This window comes from Carya illinoinensis, chromosome 11, assembly GCF_018687715.1.
Source record: "Carya illinoinensis cultivar Pawnee chromosome 11, C.illinoinensisPawnee_v1, whole genome shotgun sequence".
In the NCBI taxonomy this organism is placed as follows: Eukaryota; Viridiplantae; Streptophyta; class Magnoliopsida; order Fagales; family Juglandaceae; genus Carya; species Carya illinoinensis.
The window spans coordinates 33,339,304-33,356,951 of record NC_056762.1 but is presented as its reverse complement, the minus strand read 5'-3'; the positions used below and the strand labels follow the sequence as shown (position 1 = coordinate 33,356,951).

The 17,648-nt window shown below is 35.4% G+C and overlaps 2 protein-coding genes across 2 annotated transcripts; one reads left to right on the top strand and one right to left on the bottom strand.

Moving 5' to 3' along the window:
• The first annotated feature begins 6,961 nt into the window (after positions 1–6,961).
• On the top strand, positions 6,962–10,110 carry LOC122280705 (alcohol dehydrogenase-like 4). The gene is made up of 10 exons (XM_043091688.1): positions 6,962–7,176; positions 7,312–7,448; positions 7,571–7,620; positions 7,734–8,065; positions 8,714–8,796; positions 8,880–8,955; positions 9,107–9,168; positions 9,321–9,416; positions 9,521–9,682; positions 9,782–10,110. The coding sequence occupies exons 1-10, from the start codon at positions 7,098–7,100 to the stop codon at positions 9,890–9,892; spliced, it is 1,188 nt and encodes a 395-aa protein (XP_042947622.1). The 5' UTR covers positions 6,962–7,097; the 3' UTR covers positions 9,893–10,110.
• Positions 10,111–10,839: 729 nt separating this feature from the next.
• LOC122282602 (polyadenylate-binding protein-interacting protein 11-like) lies at positions 10,840–17,076 on the bottom strand. Its single transcript, XM_043094540.1, has 11 exons — positions 16,824–17,076; positions 16,086–16,663; positions 15,727–15,834; positions 15,571–15,615; positions 15,416–15,488; positions 15,178–15,290; positions 15,030–15,089; positions 14,890–14,937; positions 14,700–14,768; positions 11,318–11,379; positions 10,840–11,225 (listed from the first exon to the last, which is right to left on the bottom strand). Exons 2-11 carry the CDS (start codon positions 16,617–16,619, stop codon positions 11,168–11,170), a joined length of 1,170 nt encoding a protein of 389 aa, XP_042950474.1. The 5' UTR covers positions 16,620–16,663; positions 16,824–17,076; the 3' UTR covers positions 10,840–11,167.
• Positions 17,077–17,648: the final 572 nt, after the last annotated feature.

Genomic DNA, 17,648 nt, shown 5'->3' with positions numbered 1-17,648 from the left:
TTTTTTGAATATTTAAGAATAAAAAATAATAAATAAATAAAATTAATTCAATACATTTCTTAACATCTAAAATAAATAAAAATGTATCTATCAGTGCAAATGCTCGGTAGACCATCAATCAACCTAACATTTCTCTAAATTTAATACTATATTAGTATATGTTAATTATTATAAAATAATATAATATAAATAGATTAACAGTTTAGTATATATAAACATTATATTATTACTAATATAAATAATCCATAAAAAGAGATTGGACTAAACTGAAATCGAAAAATCTTAAAATTCTAATTTTGATAATAAATGTATATACCGATTGGTTCTTAAAACAAAAAAATATATACAACACCAAATCCAACCGGCCGATTATACACCTACGAAGCACAAGCATAGCTGGCATTGTCGTGATCTTTTGTGTTAATTTATTGGGAAAAAAAAAATATATATATATATATATATACACACACACTAGCAGTGGAGCTACGTGCGAAACACGTATGCCCTGTGTTACTATAAAAAAAGTTGCTCTAAAATATAAACATCGAGCGCATCTAACTGTATAATAGTCACTGGCTTGATATGTTCATGCGATTGTTTATTGGGATGTTGTGGGTAAATTCTATTTAAAGCATTCATAGCATTGCAAACAACCGACTAAAACCAATATCTTTAGATTTATTAAAAAATTAGAATCCAACTCCTGCAGCTATCTGAGATTAATATCATAAAGGAATTTTAGCGAATTACCTTTTAATTCAACGAAAGCCTATTGTATAAATGTTATAAAAGTTCACTATACCTTTGCTTTTAGATCAGATGAGATGCCTGAGGCCACTATCTGGCCTTGCTCCCGGTATTTAATCTTTAGATTCTTTTAATCTATCTTGGTTCTGAAAGCATTTAGATTTGAAAGGTATTTTTTATTTTATAGAAGTTGAGTTTTGGGATTTCTTTTTGTAATCCTGTGCTATTTTAAGCATAAAATATTCCATCACCATAAAATCAAAGTTTATATCAATAAAATGAAGTTACCATTGTTTCTTTCGAAAGTAAGGGGAAAAAAAGATGAGATGTTGAGATGGAGCAAGCAAATAGAAGGTGATCTTTCTCAAACTCAATAGAGATGGATCAAAAAAGTGTAACCGGATTGGTTAATCAAAACTAAAAATTTCATCTCATCATTATAACTTTTTCAAATTCTCGTATAAAATATAATAAATAATTTAATTTTTTTTAAATTCTAATACAAAATTAATATTAAAAAATTATATTATAATAATATTTTATTTATTATTATTTATTTCATTTCATCTCACCTGTATAGACGTGGAAACCGACCCTTAATAATATGACCAAACTGGTGGAATCGATGATATGGTCCAGCACTACGTTTAGACTAATTTCTCAAGTGGTGTCTATTTTCTTCTGAACCTTGTTGGCTATTATGAATCTATGATATGATTGGTTCATCTAATTTCAATTTCAAAAGGCTTTGGAGTGGAGCTGAACCATAGAAATTTGAAGTCCAACTTTCATTTTTATTTTTGTCAATCGTGGCGACAAACAGAGTCCAAGCATGGCCAAGAATTTTATTTTTTATTTTTTTCCTGTCAAAAAGAACCTTGGTGAAAGCCAGCCTGGGAGCACCAAAACCAAGCACAAACCAAAACCAAGTCCCACAACAGAATCAAATGATGTAAACCAGTACTAACACCAGCTTGGGTAACTTCTCAAATACTACTATTTGCTTCCGACTTTCATTATCTATTATCCATCCTAATTTGTGTACCTGCGGTGCTGAGAATCTCTTATGCAGGTCATTTATATATTTCTATTGATGGGTACCATCTTTCTTCCTATCGGGCTTGTTATATTTCTGCACCACCACCGTCGAACAAGATTGAGGAAAAAGCAGAAAAATGCAGGAAAATGCAGAAAAATATTTCTGCGCCACCATATTCAAAAGGAAGATGCAGAAAAATAGAACAAGATGCATAATGAAAACCAGAACAATCTAGAAAGAACCAAGTGCATACTAGCGGCCAAAACAAAGAAGAACAACGGGCAAGGATGTTGGAATAATTACAAATATGGGCTACATTTGATTGCATGTTTTATAAAAATAGATTAGATATATATATTGCTCACAATGGTACTTTGATTAAACCCATTAAGTTAAGTGATCATTTGAGATTTATTTCACCTTAGTAATATAGGATTATATCTTATTTAAATGTGATAAATTACGTATATAGGCTTGGAAGTTTAAGGATTTTTATTCTAGAAATTTCTTAAACCCTTTGGAATTTGAGTCTTTAATGGGAGGACTCCAAAAGGTTTCCATATAAATGGCTAAGTCCCCTCTCCTCTCCGTACGTTTTAGTTTGCCCCATTGAAAGCTAACATTTTGGAAGAGCAATGAGAGGAAGACTTAGCCTCATTTGTTTTCAGAGATGAGATGAGATAAGTTGAGATAAGTTAAATACAATATTATTAGAATATATTATTTTTGTATTGGAATTTTAAAAAGTTGTATTGGAATTTGAAAAAGTTGAATTATTTATTTTATTTTGTATGGAGATTTGAAAAAGTTATAATGATTAAGATGAGATGAGATGAAAGTTTTGTGAAAACAAACAAGGCCTAGTCTTCTATTATTTCTTCAACAATGTCTTCTGCAATGTTTGGTAATGGAAAGGTTGAATTATTTTATGATTCTCGTTTAGTTGGAAATGGTCTCTTATGTGATGGTTTATATAGAATATCTTTGACTTCTTTTGGTGAAGTATCTTATGTTACTAATATAGCGAAGAAAATGTCTTCAATCTGTGAATCTTCAATCTGTGAATCATCTTCTATGTTGTGGCACAAGAGATTAAGGCACATTTCAAAGGAAAGAATGAGAGATTAATAAAAGTTGAGATACTTCCCTTCCTAAATTTTTCAAATTTTAACACCTATGTGGACTATGTAAGAGGAAAGCTTACTAAATCCACCAGAAAGGATTCTACTAGGAGCGACAGCATTTTGGACTTAATATATATTGACATTAGTGGACATTTATCTTCTACCATATGTGGAAATAAGTATTTCATAACTTTTATTGATGATTTCTCACGCTATGGATATGTTTATCTAATTAATAATAAATCTCTTGTTCCTGAGAAATTTAAGATATTCAAAATGAAAGTAGAGAAACAATGTGGGAAAAGTATTAAAGTAGTAAGATATGATATTGGTGGTGAGTATTATGAAAAATATGATAAATCTGGTCAAAACATGGGCGATTTTGTAAAATTTTTACAAGGATGTGGAATAGTGCCTCAATACACAATGCCTGGGACACTCGAGCATAATGGTGTTTCTGAAAGACGAAATCGGACTCTTAAGGACATGGTTAGAAGTATGATGAGCAGAACAAATTTGCTAAAATATCCATGGGGTGAAGCTTTAAAAACTGCTATATACATTTTAAACAAGGTTCTCAGTAAAGCTATTTCAAAAACTCCTTTTGAATTGTGGACAGGTCGTAGGCTAAGTCTGGCTCATTTCAGAGTTGGGGATGTCCAGCTAAGGTTAGGATTTATAATCCTCTTGAAAAGAAATTAGACAAAAAATATACTCCTGGTTATTTTATTGGATACCCAGATAGATCAAAAGGATATAAGTTCTATTGTCCTAATCGTGGCACTAAAATTGTTAAGTCCATTATATCTAAATTTCTGGAGAATGATGTTGGTGACAATGGGAGTTCTGTATTGAAGAAACATTTTGTTGAATCTAATCTGGCTGTTGTTCCACTTCCTGTCATACAAGAAAGAGTTGTCTCTCAACCAATTGAAATTGTTAGCGAAGAAATTGGGCAACAAGGAGAAATTTCAACAGTGATTGAGTCAGTTTCTGAGCCACAAGTCAAAAGATCACAAAGGGAAAGAAGATATGCATTGCCAAATGATTACATTGTCTATTTATTAGAGAGTGATTTTAATATTAGGCATATAGTTGATCCTGTTACTTTTAAGTAAGCCTTGACATATCCAGAGTCAGATAAATTGTCAAGTGCTATGGAAGATTAAATGAATTCTATGAAAAATAATAAAGTCTGGGAACTTGTTGAACTTCCTCAAAATGCCAAGGCTATTAACAACAAGTAGATTTTCAAGAGTAAATTAGACTCAAAAGGAAATGTTAAATGAAAGAATGCAAGATTGGTTGCAAAAAGGTTTACACAGCGAGAGGGCATCGATTATAATAAAACTTTTTAACCAATTTCATCAAATGATTCTTTTAGAATTATCATGACACTTGTGGCATACTATGATTTGAAGTTTCATCAGATAGATGTAAGTAAAAATGGCATTTTTGAATGGAGATCTTTATGAAGAAATTCATATGAGACAACCTAAAGGTTTTATTGTGAAGGAAAAAGAAAACTAGGTGTGTAAATTAAATAAATCCTTATATGGATTGAAACAAGCATCTCGACAGTGGTATTTGAAGTTTAATGAGATTGTAACTTCTCCCGGTTTTGTTGAAAATACAGTTGACCAATGCATATATCATAAGACCAGTGGAAGAAACTTTATTTTTCTTATTCTGTATGTTGATGACATTTTTCTTGCTAGCAGTGACTTGGGATTACTTCATGAAATAAAGAAAATGTTGTATGCTAATTTTGAGATGAAAAATCTTGGGAAAAATTCTTTTATGCTTGGCATTGAAATATCTCGTGATAAAACTCATGGTTTGTTGAAACTTTCTCAAAAAACTTATATACGGTGTGTACTACTTGAAATGCAGCATTGTGCACCGGTGATGTACCCATTATAAAAGGAGATAAATTTAACAAAACTCAATGCCCTAGAAATGACTTCGAAAGGAAATCTGTGAAGAATATTCCATATGCTAGTGATGTGGGGAGTTTGATATATGCTCAAGTTTGCACTAGACCAGATATTGCCTATGCAGTTAGTGTTCTTAGTAGGTTTCAGTCGAATCCAAGACAAGAGCATTGGAAAACAGCTAAGAAAGTTATGAGATACTTGAAAAAAATTAAAGGATACATGCTCACCTTTCAACATTCAAATCACCTTGAGGTGGTAGGCTACTCAGATTCTAATTTTGCTTAATGTTAAGATGATTTGAAATCAACCTCAGATTATGTTTTTATGCTGGCTGGGGGTGCTATTTCTTGGAAAAGTGTTAAGCAAACTCTGGTGGCATCTTCTACTATGCAAGCTAAATTTGTGGCGTGTTATGGAGCTATTATCCTAACTATTTGGTTAAGAAATTTTATTTCTAGACTAAAAGTTGTTGATTCCATCTTTAGGCCAATGACTATTTATTGTGATAATAGTGTAGTGGTGTTTTTTTTTCAAAGAATAATAAGAGTTCTAGTGGGTCCAAGCACATTAACATCAAGTATTTGGTGGTTAGAGACAAAGATAGAGCATATAAATACAGAGGAGATGATTGCAGATCCTTTGAATAAGGGACTCGCTCCTAAAGTTTTTAAAACACATGTTGCAAATATAGGTATTGTGAAAACTTTTGATGTTTTTGGTTAGTGGGAGTTACTTATATAAAAAGAACTACATTTTGACTTGATCACTTTACGGGGTATGTAGGCAACCCATATGTTATTTGGGTACGGCTTCTTTTAATAATAATATTTATCTCCCCTATCCATAAACTATGTTTTAAGCATGCATCTGGCTTATGTCTTTTATTATGATATTTTTTTTTTAAATATCGAGGTACTATGGATAAAGACATAGGATGAGTCTTTTCTAAAGACATGTGGCTTCTTTTGAAGCATTATGAGAATTGATATGAATTAGCAAAGCTTTTGATCACATTGGTACTAAATTCATACTACATATTGCCATATTGGTCGGAGGATGGGGATCCATGTCGATGAGGATATTAGCATTTGTAACTGTGGAGTGGTCTTACATCGTTTAAGTAGTTTAACGACTTCCATGTTCGATGTTAATATTCTTATTGGACCAGATCATATTTTCCAAGGTACTATCATTTGAGATATATATTTGTGTGGCCACCTATGTAGTCTAACCCGAGAGTCATTTTCAAAACATTTTTTTTTTTGTTTTTTTTGGCAATCAATGTTCGCCCAAGTAGGAGAATGTTAGAATAATTACAAATATGAGCTACATTTGATTGCATGTTTTATAAAAACGGATTAGATATATATATTGCTCATAATGGTACTTTGGTTAAACCCACTAAGTTAAGTAATTATTTTGGGTTTATTGCACCTTAATAACGTAGGATTATATCCTATTCAAATGTGGTAAATTACATATGTAGGTCTAGAAGCTTAAGGATTTTTATTATGGAAATTTCTTAAACCTTTTAGGATTTGAGTCTTTAATGGGAGGACTCCAAAAAGTTTCCATATGAATGGCTAAGTCCCTTTTCTTCTCTGTACGTTTTAGTTTGCCCCGTTGAAAGATAACATTTTGAAAGAGCAAGAAGAGAAAGACTTTAGGCTTCTATTATTTTTTCAATAATGTCTTCTGCAAGTACATTCATTTTCGTCCATTCAGATTCTTACTTCTAGGATGCTTCATGTTTTTCACAAGGAATGGTGGACAGGAGGAAAGGAATGACAATTACATCTCCTCACCGCACTGTAGAACAGAGATATTTTAGAAGGCAACCCAACGAGAAGCAAGTGGGGTCTTCAGATAAACGATATTGATGGACGAAGAAGAGGAGAAACCGAGTTTGTACTCGGTCAGCCAGGGACCAAATCGCAACCAAGGGGCACAATTATAATTACAATCAACCATACAGGAGCAGAAGCGTAATAAAAAGGAAACAACCAAATAGCTGGAAAGTAGAATACAAGAGTCAGGGGCACATCAGTGATTACAGCCGGTCATACAGGGGCATAAGGGAAACAGAAAGTGTCAAACAAAGATACCATTCATTCCTGGTCATTTGCGTGTAGTGGCTTTTAAGGAGATACATATAAGTCAGAATTAAGAACCGTAGTCACAAAAACGGTGTTCAGCCTTGAATTTCCAAATACTGGTTTCAATCATCTGACCATCGTGCACAAAGGAAAAATGGAAAACTCCAATGGAAAGCCTGCCAACAATTGGTCCAATTCAAGTGAGACAGCCGGGAAGGTCATCACTTGCAGGGGTAAGAGTCTTGCCTACCGTCTAGCAGCACAAACTTTCTCACGCATATACCATCATCATTCATGATTATCTTAATTATGATCTGCAACAAATGAACGTTGATTTTGCATTTTCCGTGCGTGCGTGGGTGGTGAAGCTGCTGTTGTTTATGGCCCGGGAGAGCCTTTTGTGGTGGAACAAGTACGAGTAGATCCTCCTCAAAAAATGGAGGTTCGAATCAAGATCCTCTTCACTTCAATCTGTCATACCGATCTCAGCGCTTGGCAAGGCGAGGTACGTATATATATCCCAAACGTGAATCACAAAAACATCTTTTTGTTTATAAATATGACCTGTTTATGAGATTTCTCTGATGAGTTATTATCCATCTCACCCCCGCGTATATATATATGAAGAATGAAGCTCAGAGAGCATACCCTCGTATTCTGGGCCATGAAGCTTCCGGGTAACTGAAAAATATATATGCTAGCAGTAGCTGCTACATTTATATTATTGTTATGGATTAGAAATTGGAGAAATGAGCTTTATTGACAAAGTTGGGCTGGCGCTTGCATATAGGATTGTTGAGAGCGTGGGTGAAGGCGTTAGAGACATGAAAGAAGGGGACCATGTCGTTCCTATATTCAACGGAGAGTGTGGAGACTGCATCTACTGCAAGCGCGAGAAAACGAATATGTGCGAGAGATCTGGGGTGAACCCTTTCAAGACCGTGATGGTGAGCGACGGAAAAAGCAGGTTTTCGACGCTTGAAGACGGGAAACCCATATTCCATTTCCTCAACACCTCCACTTTCAGCGAGTACACGGTGCTCGAGTCCGCATGCGTCGTCAAGGTTGACCCAGCGGCTCCCCTCAAGAAGATGACCTTGCTCAGCTGCGGCGTTTCTACCGGTAAGAGGCTGGCCCCCCAACCCCTAATATTTCGAAGTAGAGGAAAAAAAACATACTTTTCATCCACCATAGCTACTAGCCAGACGGTAGAATTGTTATTGTTAATTTTATGAAGAAAAATTTTCAGAAAATTTCTTAAAGCTACTAGATATATATAATATGTTAAAAAATAGTTCCCATGATGCTCGAGTACTTTACTGCAATATTGCATATGACTCTCTTAATGAACCCTCTCTCCTCAATGATGCCGACTTTCAGGAATACGTTAAATAATTAATATAAATATACACTTTAATATTAAATAGTAATAAGCTGACGGCATATCACATGCAATTCAAAGTTCAAACGAGGGCCTTGAATATTCTACAAGTATTATCACAGATTTCCATACCCCAAGGCCGGAATTTAATAATCCAAGTCAAAAGTCCAGCACCAATTGCTTTATTTCCCCCAACTGTCATGCTTTTTGCGACAAATAAATAGGAATAAAGTTGAACTACTGGTACCAAACAGCAACGCTTTTAGATGTAGATATATGGGAATCCAAGTTTTCTATTTTTGGAAGTAGTGCAAGATGCCAAATCAGGTGTTGATATCCCTGACTGTTTGCCCTGTTTGGACACGTGAAATGCTTGGAACCTGATCAAGGAGTTGGAGCTGCATGGAATACAGCCGATGTAAAGGCAGGATCAAGTGTGGCAATTTTTGGCTTGGGCGCAGTGGGACTTGCAGTAAGTTAGTTGATTTTTTAGACACATTTATATTACCAGATCCAGTAATAAACTATATGCAATTAAAAATATGGCACGTGTAGGTTGCAGAAGGGGCACGATCACGAGGAGCATCTAAGATAATTGGTGTTGATATCAACCCCAACAAATTCATCAAAGGTAGTCTCATGCTTAATTGTTTCTTTCCTTCTTGGCTCTCTCTCTCTCTCTGTTGCATTCTGGAGGCAACGTGCTCTGTATATGTTTATGCTTCGTTGGAAGAGCAATAATGTACAGGGAATGGTCAGTGCTGACTTTATCTGATGTGTAGGCCGAGCAATGGGAATCACCGACACTATAAATCCAAGGGATCAGGAGAAGCCAGTGCATGAGGTTCGTGATTAATTAAAGTTATCTATTTGAAGTTCAAAGACCATAATTTTCTACACGTTCCTCATCCCCATATGAAACAACAACAAAAAAGCGTAAACTCGAATATATATATATATATATATATATTTATGACACTACTTTGTTGTTGTCAGATTATCAGGGAAATGACAGGAGGAGGCGTGGACTACAGCTTTGAGTGTGCAGGAAATTTGGATGTTCTACGGGAGGCTTTCTTGTCTTCTCATAAGGTTTGTAATATTTCTTCTTGTTTCATTCAACAGCTACAACAATTCTGCGTTTTTGAATTTTTCTGTCTTTTGCTGTTGCCTGTTGGGCTGTTGTTAATGAGCAGGGCTGGGGATTGACAGTAGTGTTGGGAATCCATCCAACCCCAAGAATGCTTCCTCTGCATCCAATGGAGTTGTTTGATGGTCGCATTATAATCGCATCAGTCTTTGGAGGCTTCAAAGGGAAGACCCAACTGCCTCATTTTGCTCAACAATGCATGAAGGGGGTCGGTAACTTTAAACACTTCTGCTTTAGTCTCTCTGCATATGATATTTTTCCCAGTAATTCCAAACACGTCAGTCTCTCATGTTTGGGTTAATTTCAGGTGGTGAATTTGGATGAGTTTATCACGCATGAGCTTCCATTTGAGAAGATAAACGATGCATTCCAGCTGCTCATCGATGGGAGATCATTGAGATGCCTGCTACACTTTTAAGCCTTTCTTACACGCTGACATGAATGCCAATAAGCTCCTATGTCACATAGCTACATGAATGCAGCAGATTTTGCGAAGAGACTACTATTTCAAATTAGAACTAATGTCAGCACATTCCTTTTGATGGTCTGATACGATATGGATGTATTATTTGAAAGTATATTCTGTTTATTTTCGTTATATGGAGTAATAATAACACACAGAGTGGTCACATAAAACCCCTTAAAAAGTTCTCAAAATCCGGCAAGTAAATATGACCCGAAGACAATTGGCAGCTAGTAAATTAGTCAGCATAAAACTTGTGTGTAAAATGTGCATGCGCGTGCGGCGCGTGCCTAGCTCTATGTGTGCACGTGTGCACAGCAAGGCAGCCATATGACTGTCAAGCTACCTTTGAAACAGCTCTCTAGGAGAAACTGCAACTTTGCAGAACAAAAGACCACTTTATTAGTGTCACAAAAGACACTTTTTTACTTTTCAAATGGTGTCAGAAAGATGCTATAAATATGTCTCAATAAATTTTAATTAAAATTTAATTAAATATTTATTTTTATAAATTTTAAATAATCACTTTTTACAACATCAAATAATAGATTCGATAAATTTTTTACTATTCTATTAAAATATTAATTTTTAACTTTTTATTATTTTAATTCTAATTGTTGTAGCATTAAAATCTTTCATTATATTATCAGTGACCGACATCAAAGTCCAATAAAAAATTTTGGCCAGAAAACAAAATGAAGCTGTCAGCAGGAATAGAAGTTTTTATGCCAACATATTATTTTGGCCAGCAACAATGACTCAATATATTTGGTCAATGAGAATATTGAAAGTTAAATTTACTGTTTATTTGTCGAGCCCACATTTTGTGCAATTTAGTTCAACTTTAACCAAGTATTGTATTTGTTGAGCCCACTACTAGTGTTTTAAGTAACCTGCTCACGAGTGGGAAAATTATGTATTAGTGTTTAATCTAGGGAGTATCCCAATCCATGGTAATGAGCAGTATATATAAAATCTTCCAAGGCCTCCGAGGTTGAGCAGTATATATAAAATCTTCCAAGGCCTCCGAGGTCCTGTCCAACTCTACATATGCTAGGATAGACAAAGCATAAACCCTATGATAACAAAAGATGGCACATCATCGAAGCGGAGGAATAGACAGCCAGAGATGGAAAACATCTTTACATGGGGTGTGTGTGTGTATTTGAATATATATATATATATATATATAAACCAGAACAGGGAATCAGATGGGAGAGCCGGAGGTGTTTAATGTATGGGAAGACGGGGAGCACGAGGACGGACAGGCGTCTTTGACGGGCTTACCCTGATTGTACACAACACCAAAAATTATTATACAAAATATTTCAAATTAAAACTAAAAAAATTGTGGTTGGGGAATGAAAGAGCAAGCAAGACCTTATCGGCAGGGAACCCAGAACCACACCACTACAGTTTAGAGCGGCAATTGCACTTTCAGCCTGCAGGTAGAAAAATATCTTATGTTTATATTGACATTCAATAAAGCCACCAATATAGCTCAAGTGAAATACTTTAACCACAAAGAGATCATACAAAACAAAATCTACAAATTGATGTGACATAATGTGGTACGTTAAATTGTAAAATTATTTTTATTGTAAAGTATATATAACATATTATATGAAATCATGTCAGTCTTTAGAATTACTTTTATGTGATCTTTTTGTGTTTGTAGTACTTCTCATAGCTTTCAAGTCAAACCACGAGCAGATATAGCATGCACCCTAAACCCCACTTAAAATAATCAATTTTATGGTCATCAGTGATACAGCCTTACAGTGCAGCCACTCACAAAACACCAAACAACATGACCTTACAATGTGATCCTAACCACTTTATTCTCATCAACCGCAAATCATAACATAATCTAGTCTGCCTAAGACATGCATGTGTACATATCAATGCAAACATGTGACTATATTTTTGCACCGTAACTGTTCGAACCTAATTTTATTGGTAAATAACTCCAAGACCCACTTTAAGAGGGACCAGACGTGGAAGTTAACTTATTAAATATAACTCCACCCCCAAATGGGACTGAACCACTTTAAGAGGTGCCAGAAAGTTTATTGCACAACAAAAATATCAACTCTTGATTTATAGGCAGGACGTAATTTAAGTAGCAAATGATCTAATAAATTAAAGGAACATAGAATACTCAATTGACAGGCATAATTTAATTCACTATGGGCTTTTGATTGAGCCAGACTATAAATAAGCTTTGCATAAGCAACCCTTTTGACTTCCATTCATCCAGAAAGCACCAGTGCTAAGATAAAACCAACCACTAACAGGTCTCATGAGACCAAGTATCATGATCAGCACAGCTCAGCACAGAGCTGCCTTGTAGGGAAGTACTGGAACTTCTAAAAATAAACACTAATTTCCAAATCTAATGAATTGATCGCCTGTTATAATTTGATCAAAATTCTCATAAATCCAACAATAGCACAAGGTTATATAACACTTCTGGGGATGTGGTAATAATCTGAAATCTTCTGTTGTTCTTTACAAAGCTAAATAACTCTCAAGTTTCACATCCCTCTAACAAAGAACAGACATAGTGCTATGAACATCAGACATTTGAACAAAAAGGAATGGGGAAAAGTCTTGCAAACATCTCTCTAAAGTTTCAAATAAAGCTTTTACTTAATCTAAAAGTCAAATTTCATAAAATAGAAGGTATCTTTTGAAAAAAAAAAAAATGTTTTTGCCAAATTGTGGATGGCATAATTCATAGACTGTAACCAATAGGGCATTATAAAGCAACCTTGGACCCAAATAATCCACTACAAAGCTGTACCTCTCTTTACGATCAACAGAAATTATATAGAGTAAAAAAGCCCAACCCGAAACCTATTATCTGCTCTCCCATGGCAACTTTCTCAAGGCATTTGGTCTTTTTAAATAGGGCTCCAAAATGTCAGTGCAATAGATCATGTTCGCCATGTAGATGTCAGGAAGACATTTAATAAATCCGGTTAAGAAAGGTTAATAAAATAATGCAGTGAATAAGAACGTTCAAGTTAAGTGAAAAAATAGGTTGTTCATTTGGTTAATGTAGTATTGATGTAATTTAAAAAATGGCATTGGACAAGTCTACCACAATAGGGATCCACCCTGACATTAGCAGTATTTTGTTGGGAAACAAAGTAAGCAGATAAGCAAGGCACAGAATGTCCAAGCCACTGAACTTATGTTAGCCAAAATGGCTCATATCGTGTCAACTCATATATGAAACTCAATGAAGATGTAGGCCAAATCTATATTGTTTGCATATCAAGGAATGGGTCAAGATTTTTTTTTTCCTTCTCTGATCAAGATTCTTCATTATTGCACAGACCATCACATTTTACCCTCTGCCTACCTTATTTCTGGACTGAGAGCACCAATTATTTGTCGTCAGTCCACCAAATTAATCAAACTGACTATTCTTGCTCCGAATTTCCTCATCACTATAGTTGGCTTAAAACACTTCTCATTTTTATGACCCACTAAGCATGACTTCTTGGTCTAATCAAATCCACACCTTTATCCTACTTGGATGTGTTGAACCAAAGTTACATTTTATAGTAATTATGATACTTACTATTTATCTCTTGATAGCCATATAAACAATCCTTTTTGGCAAGAATAAATATGGGTGCAAAAAGAACTATGAATACACTCTCACACTATCCTTCAGAATCTTCAGACCGACCAGAATGAAATTTTTCCTCCAAACAAGGGAAGCCACACCTTATAAATCAAACCAGCAAAAAAAAGAAAAATATATTGAATAAGCATAATTCAACACAATACAATGAAAAATCTGAAGGGGGCACTCAATTGAATAAAAGAGGTATCCCCATTGTTCAAACTCTAGGAGAACAATCTACCAATTCTTCAAGTATTAAAAATGTAGCATAAGATCATCACAATTACAAATTTACAAACTAAATGGGTATCCTTTAAGTTAAATGGGATACAACCAAAAACATCACCAATTTCTACATAACCTTGATTTTAATTAATAAGACAGCAATGTGCAATCACAAATACCACTGTTGATAAACATTATCATTGGCAGCTACAATAAAAGAAGAGGTTTCATGATAATAACTCAAAATCAACATAATTTTTACAGAACAAACAAAAACGACCCATGAACATAGTTTAAACCATCTCGTTCCAATCTTAACACAATCAAGATTAATCCAAGGGGCTCAATGGTTAAAGATGATAGCAACTATGCTATTGAGAGTAATCATGAAGGCTCATCCAATAACTCAATACATAACCCCTTTTTAATGACAGGTAACCTTGTGAAGAAAGGGACCGTCGAACCCACCCATAGGAAGTAAGCCCCTGATACACAATCCCATTTGTCACAATCATGTCACAATCATGTATCAGGTAATCCAAGGGACCTCCTAATGCAGAATTGCACACAGGATGTCTGAGTCTACACCTATCCCAAGCTCGTTCTTTGACCACCAGGCTGCAACTTGACAGGTAACTCAATACCAAAACCCTTACTGTCCATAGAAGCGATTCTTGTCAACCATTTACAGCATTTGGGCTATACTATAGATCTAGAACTAAAGCTAAGTCACTAGAATTTTCTTTTGAAGCACTGGTCGTTTGAAAACCCTCCATTCATTGTCAAATACATATTTAAGCCCCCTAGCTTTACAAGTTTTGACCCTTTTATAGACAAAAATACATATGGAAAGCAAAATGTTACAGCATGCACTAATCAAGAAAAATTAGTAATTACCATAACAAACTCAACAAAAGCAATACGAGTGGAATGGTTATAGTCCCCTAGTAGCCTCAAGCGATAAACCTGCATTAAAAAATAATTAAATAAATAAATGTTATCCTCACTAGTGCATTTCTTACAAAAATGATCATTGTAAGATCAAGAAGAAATAGAAGTTTCAGTTATGTTAGGGATGATCACAAACCTCTCCGCAGACTGATTCAAAAAAGAGTTTAACATCAGCTTGAGAAACCTGTGCAAAACAAGCCAGAGAATTATCTAATAAGGCTTTTGCGGGCCTCACCATGGACAATATTTGACAATAAAAATACTAAAAAGGATCACCTTTTTGTCAATATTTGTACAATATATGGTTCGTGCACACATCTCACGTTCATCTTCAGTCTGGAATCAAAATAACTTGCCAAATCAATACATAACCAAGCAACTGTGGATGATGAAAAATGAAATGTTGATAATAGGGCTTCCTCACCCTAGGCAAAAAAGTTGGGTTAACTGGTGCAATAGCTGTTTTAGAAGGCAGCACTCTCACAGGGTAGAATCCAAGCATTGTCCCTGACAGATTTAAAGCAGCCATTGCACCTTCTGCATAAAAAACAGAACTACTGATCAACTAACCATCACATATCTTCGCCACACCCAAAAACTCTATAAATATGCACCATGTAACTTTTTTTTTTATAACTATGTATCGTATAACTTCACATTACCTTCATCAGTAAACTCAATAAAGGCAAAACGAAGAACAGAATTGGGGTCACCACATATACGACAGTCAACAACCTTCACACACAAAAAGCACTTGTTCAAGACCAAAATCTTAGCCACCCTATGCAAAAACTGCACGCAGAGAAAGTTCCATTACCTGTCCACAGTTGACAAACAGAGCTGCAAGCTGTTCTTCAGTGACCTATGTCCCAAAAACCCAAAACATAAATGTTATACTCACTGACAGACACTTGACAGTAAACCATGAACTACAGATAAGAATTGACAACCCAGAACGCCTATTATGTCATACCTGTTGATCAATGTCAGACACATACACAGTCCTCCGAATGGACTCCTCTCGCTGAGCCAAACTTGTCCTGGTGTTCAGCCTCCGTTTCCCTTGATTATAATTCTTCCTCTGAGACAAACACCCACCAAGAAACATTTTAAATCCTAAAACCCAGAATCCTAAACCCTATTAGCCTTTGAACCTGTGAAAACAACACCGTCCAATGAACTCAGCCCTAGCACAAAATTATCATCCTTCAAAAGCCAAAATACTACTAGAAACCTGAAAGCTATCATTTTTATGTCCTTTTTCCATCTTTTTCTCGGGCACCAAACGAAGGGTCGAGAAGAAAAAGAAAGGGAAATGATACATATACATACCCGTCGGCCGGCGTTGCCGTTAACAAATCCATTTCTGTTGTTGCCTTGCATTTCCAAGTTATTAGCGTAGAATCCACCATTCAAACCCACCAGCGATAAAGGCACAAACTCCTCGGCCAAGGGGTTCAGCTTCGAGAACAGCTCCTGCAACTCCCTCATGTCCCGGTTGAGGCTCTCTCCGCCGCCGGCCATAGCGTCCCCATTCCTCTCCAAATCCCCGCCGTTGGATCGGGGGGCCCCGATCTTCACATCGAAGCTCTGCGGGGCCATGTGGCCGCCGTTGACGTGCGCCGGGGCCGTAATGTAAAGCGGCTGATCGTGATGGGGAATCAGAATCGGGCCGTCGCTGTTGTTGTGTGAGCCCTGGGAGTCGATAAGTTGTCGAACGTGGCTGTGGTTGGCCTGATCGTGACCGTTGAATGATGGCGAAGGTGCCGAAGCTGCACCAACTGATTCTTCTGGAGAATCGAAGCTTCGGCTCGAGGAGCCCACGCTTAGCCCCAACTCCACCCCAGCATTCTCAACAGAGGCCATGATCCACTCACGACGAACAGTCCTTTGATCCGCGATCAAAAAATCTTAACCGAAAGATAAAAATACATTAAAAAAAGAGTAAAAAATGTGGTCGAAAGACAAAACAAAAAATAACTGGAAATGCAAAAAGCAATAAAGCACCGTAAAAGGAAAGGGACGAAATAATTTTTTTCATTTTTAGTTTTAATTTTCGACATTTCTTACAATGTTTTTATGTTTTCTAAGGTTTCGGAGAGATCGAGAGAGAAGGACCGAAGAGCTTCTTCGGAAGGAGATGTGGATCTGCTTCACATCGTCCTGCTTAAGAATGCCGAAAATTTTGTTCAACTGAGATTACTGCTTCGATTTGCTGCTGTGCCTCCACAGAGAGAGAGAGAGACCGAGACACGGGGAGAGAGGAACTGAGAATCGGAGAGAGCGAGAGAGACTGTGGGTGGACAACGGAATGTACAGCATACTATTACCGTAACGTTACACGTGCAGTACGTATATTCCTACCCTCAATATTTATTTGTTAAGAAAATATAAATTATAGGAGTGATGATTTTAATAACTCTTAAACAGACAAGTCTACAAAGTTATGGTAAAAAATAGATCAAATTTTAAAAAATATTAAAAAAATTATTTTTATTAATGAAATTTAATTTTTTATAAAAAAAAAATTTATATAAAATTTATCTTTTAAAATTTATATTTAACATTACTCAAATTATAATAGGACATATTATCCTATGAGGAAATATTTGGTACCCACTTCCTAATAGGCCTATCAAGTGTAATAAAAGTCTAATAATTAATTAGGAAAGTGATCATTCCAATTAACAGGAGAGTTTTACTATATATAAGTAAATTCACATATTAATCTGTGTATTAATATTAATTTTTTCATATTTAAAATTTAAACTAGTACTGTTTTTAATAAAATTTACTTTTTGACCAATTATATTATATTACTGTATATATTAATACGTAATTGTGCTTGCACTTAAATTTTTCCTTAGTAGAAAGGGTCTTCAAGATATATATTTT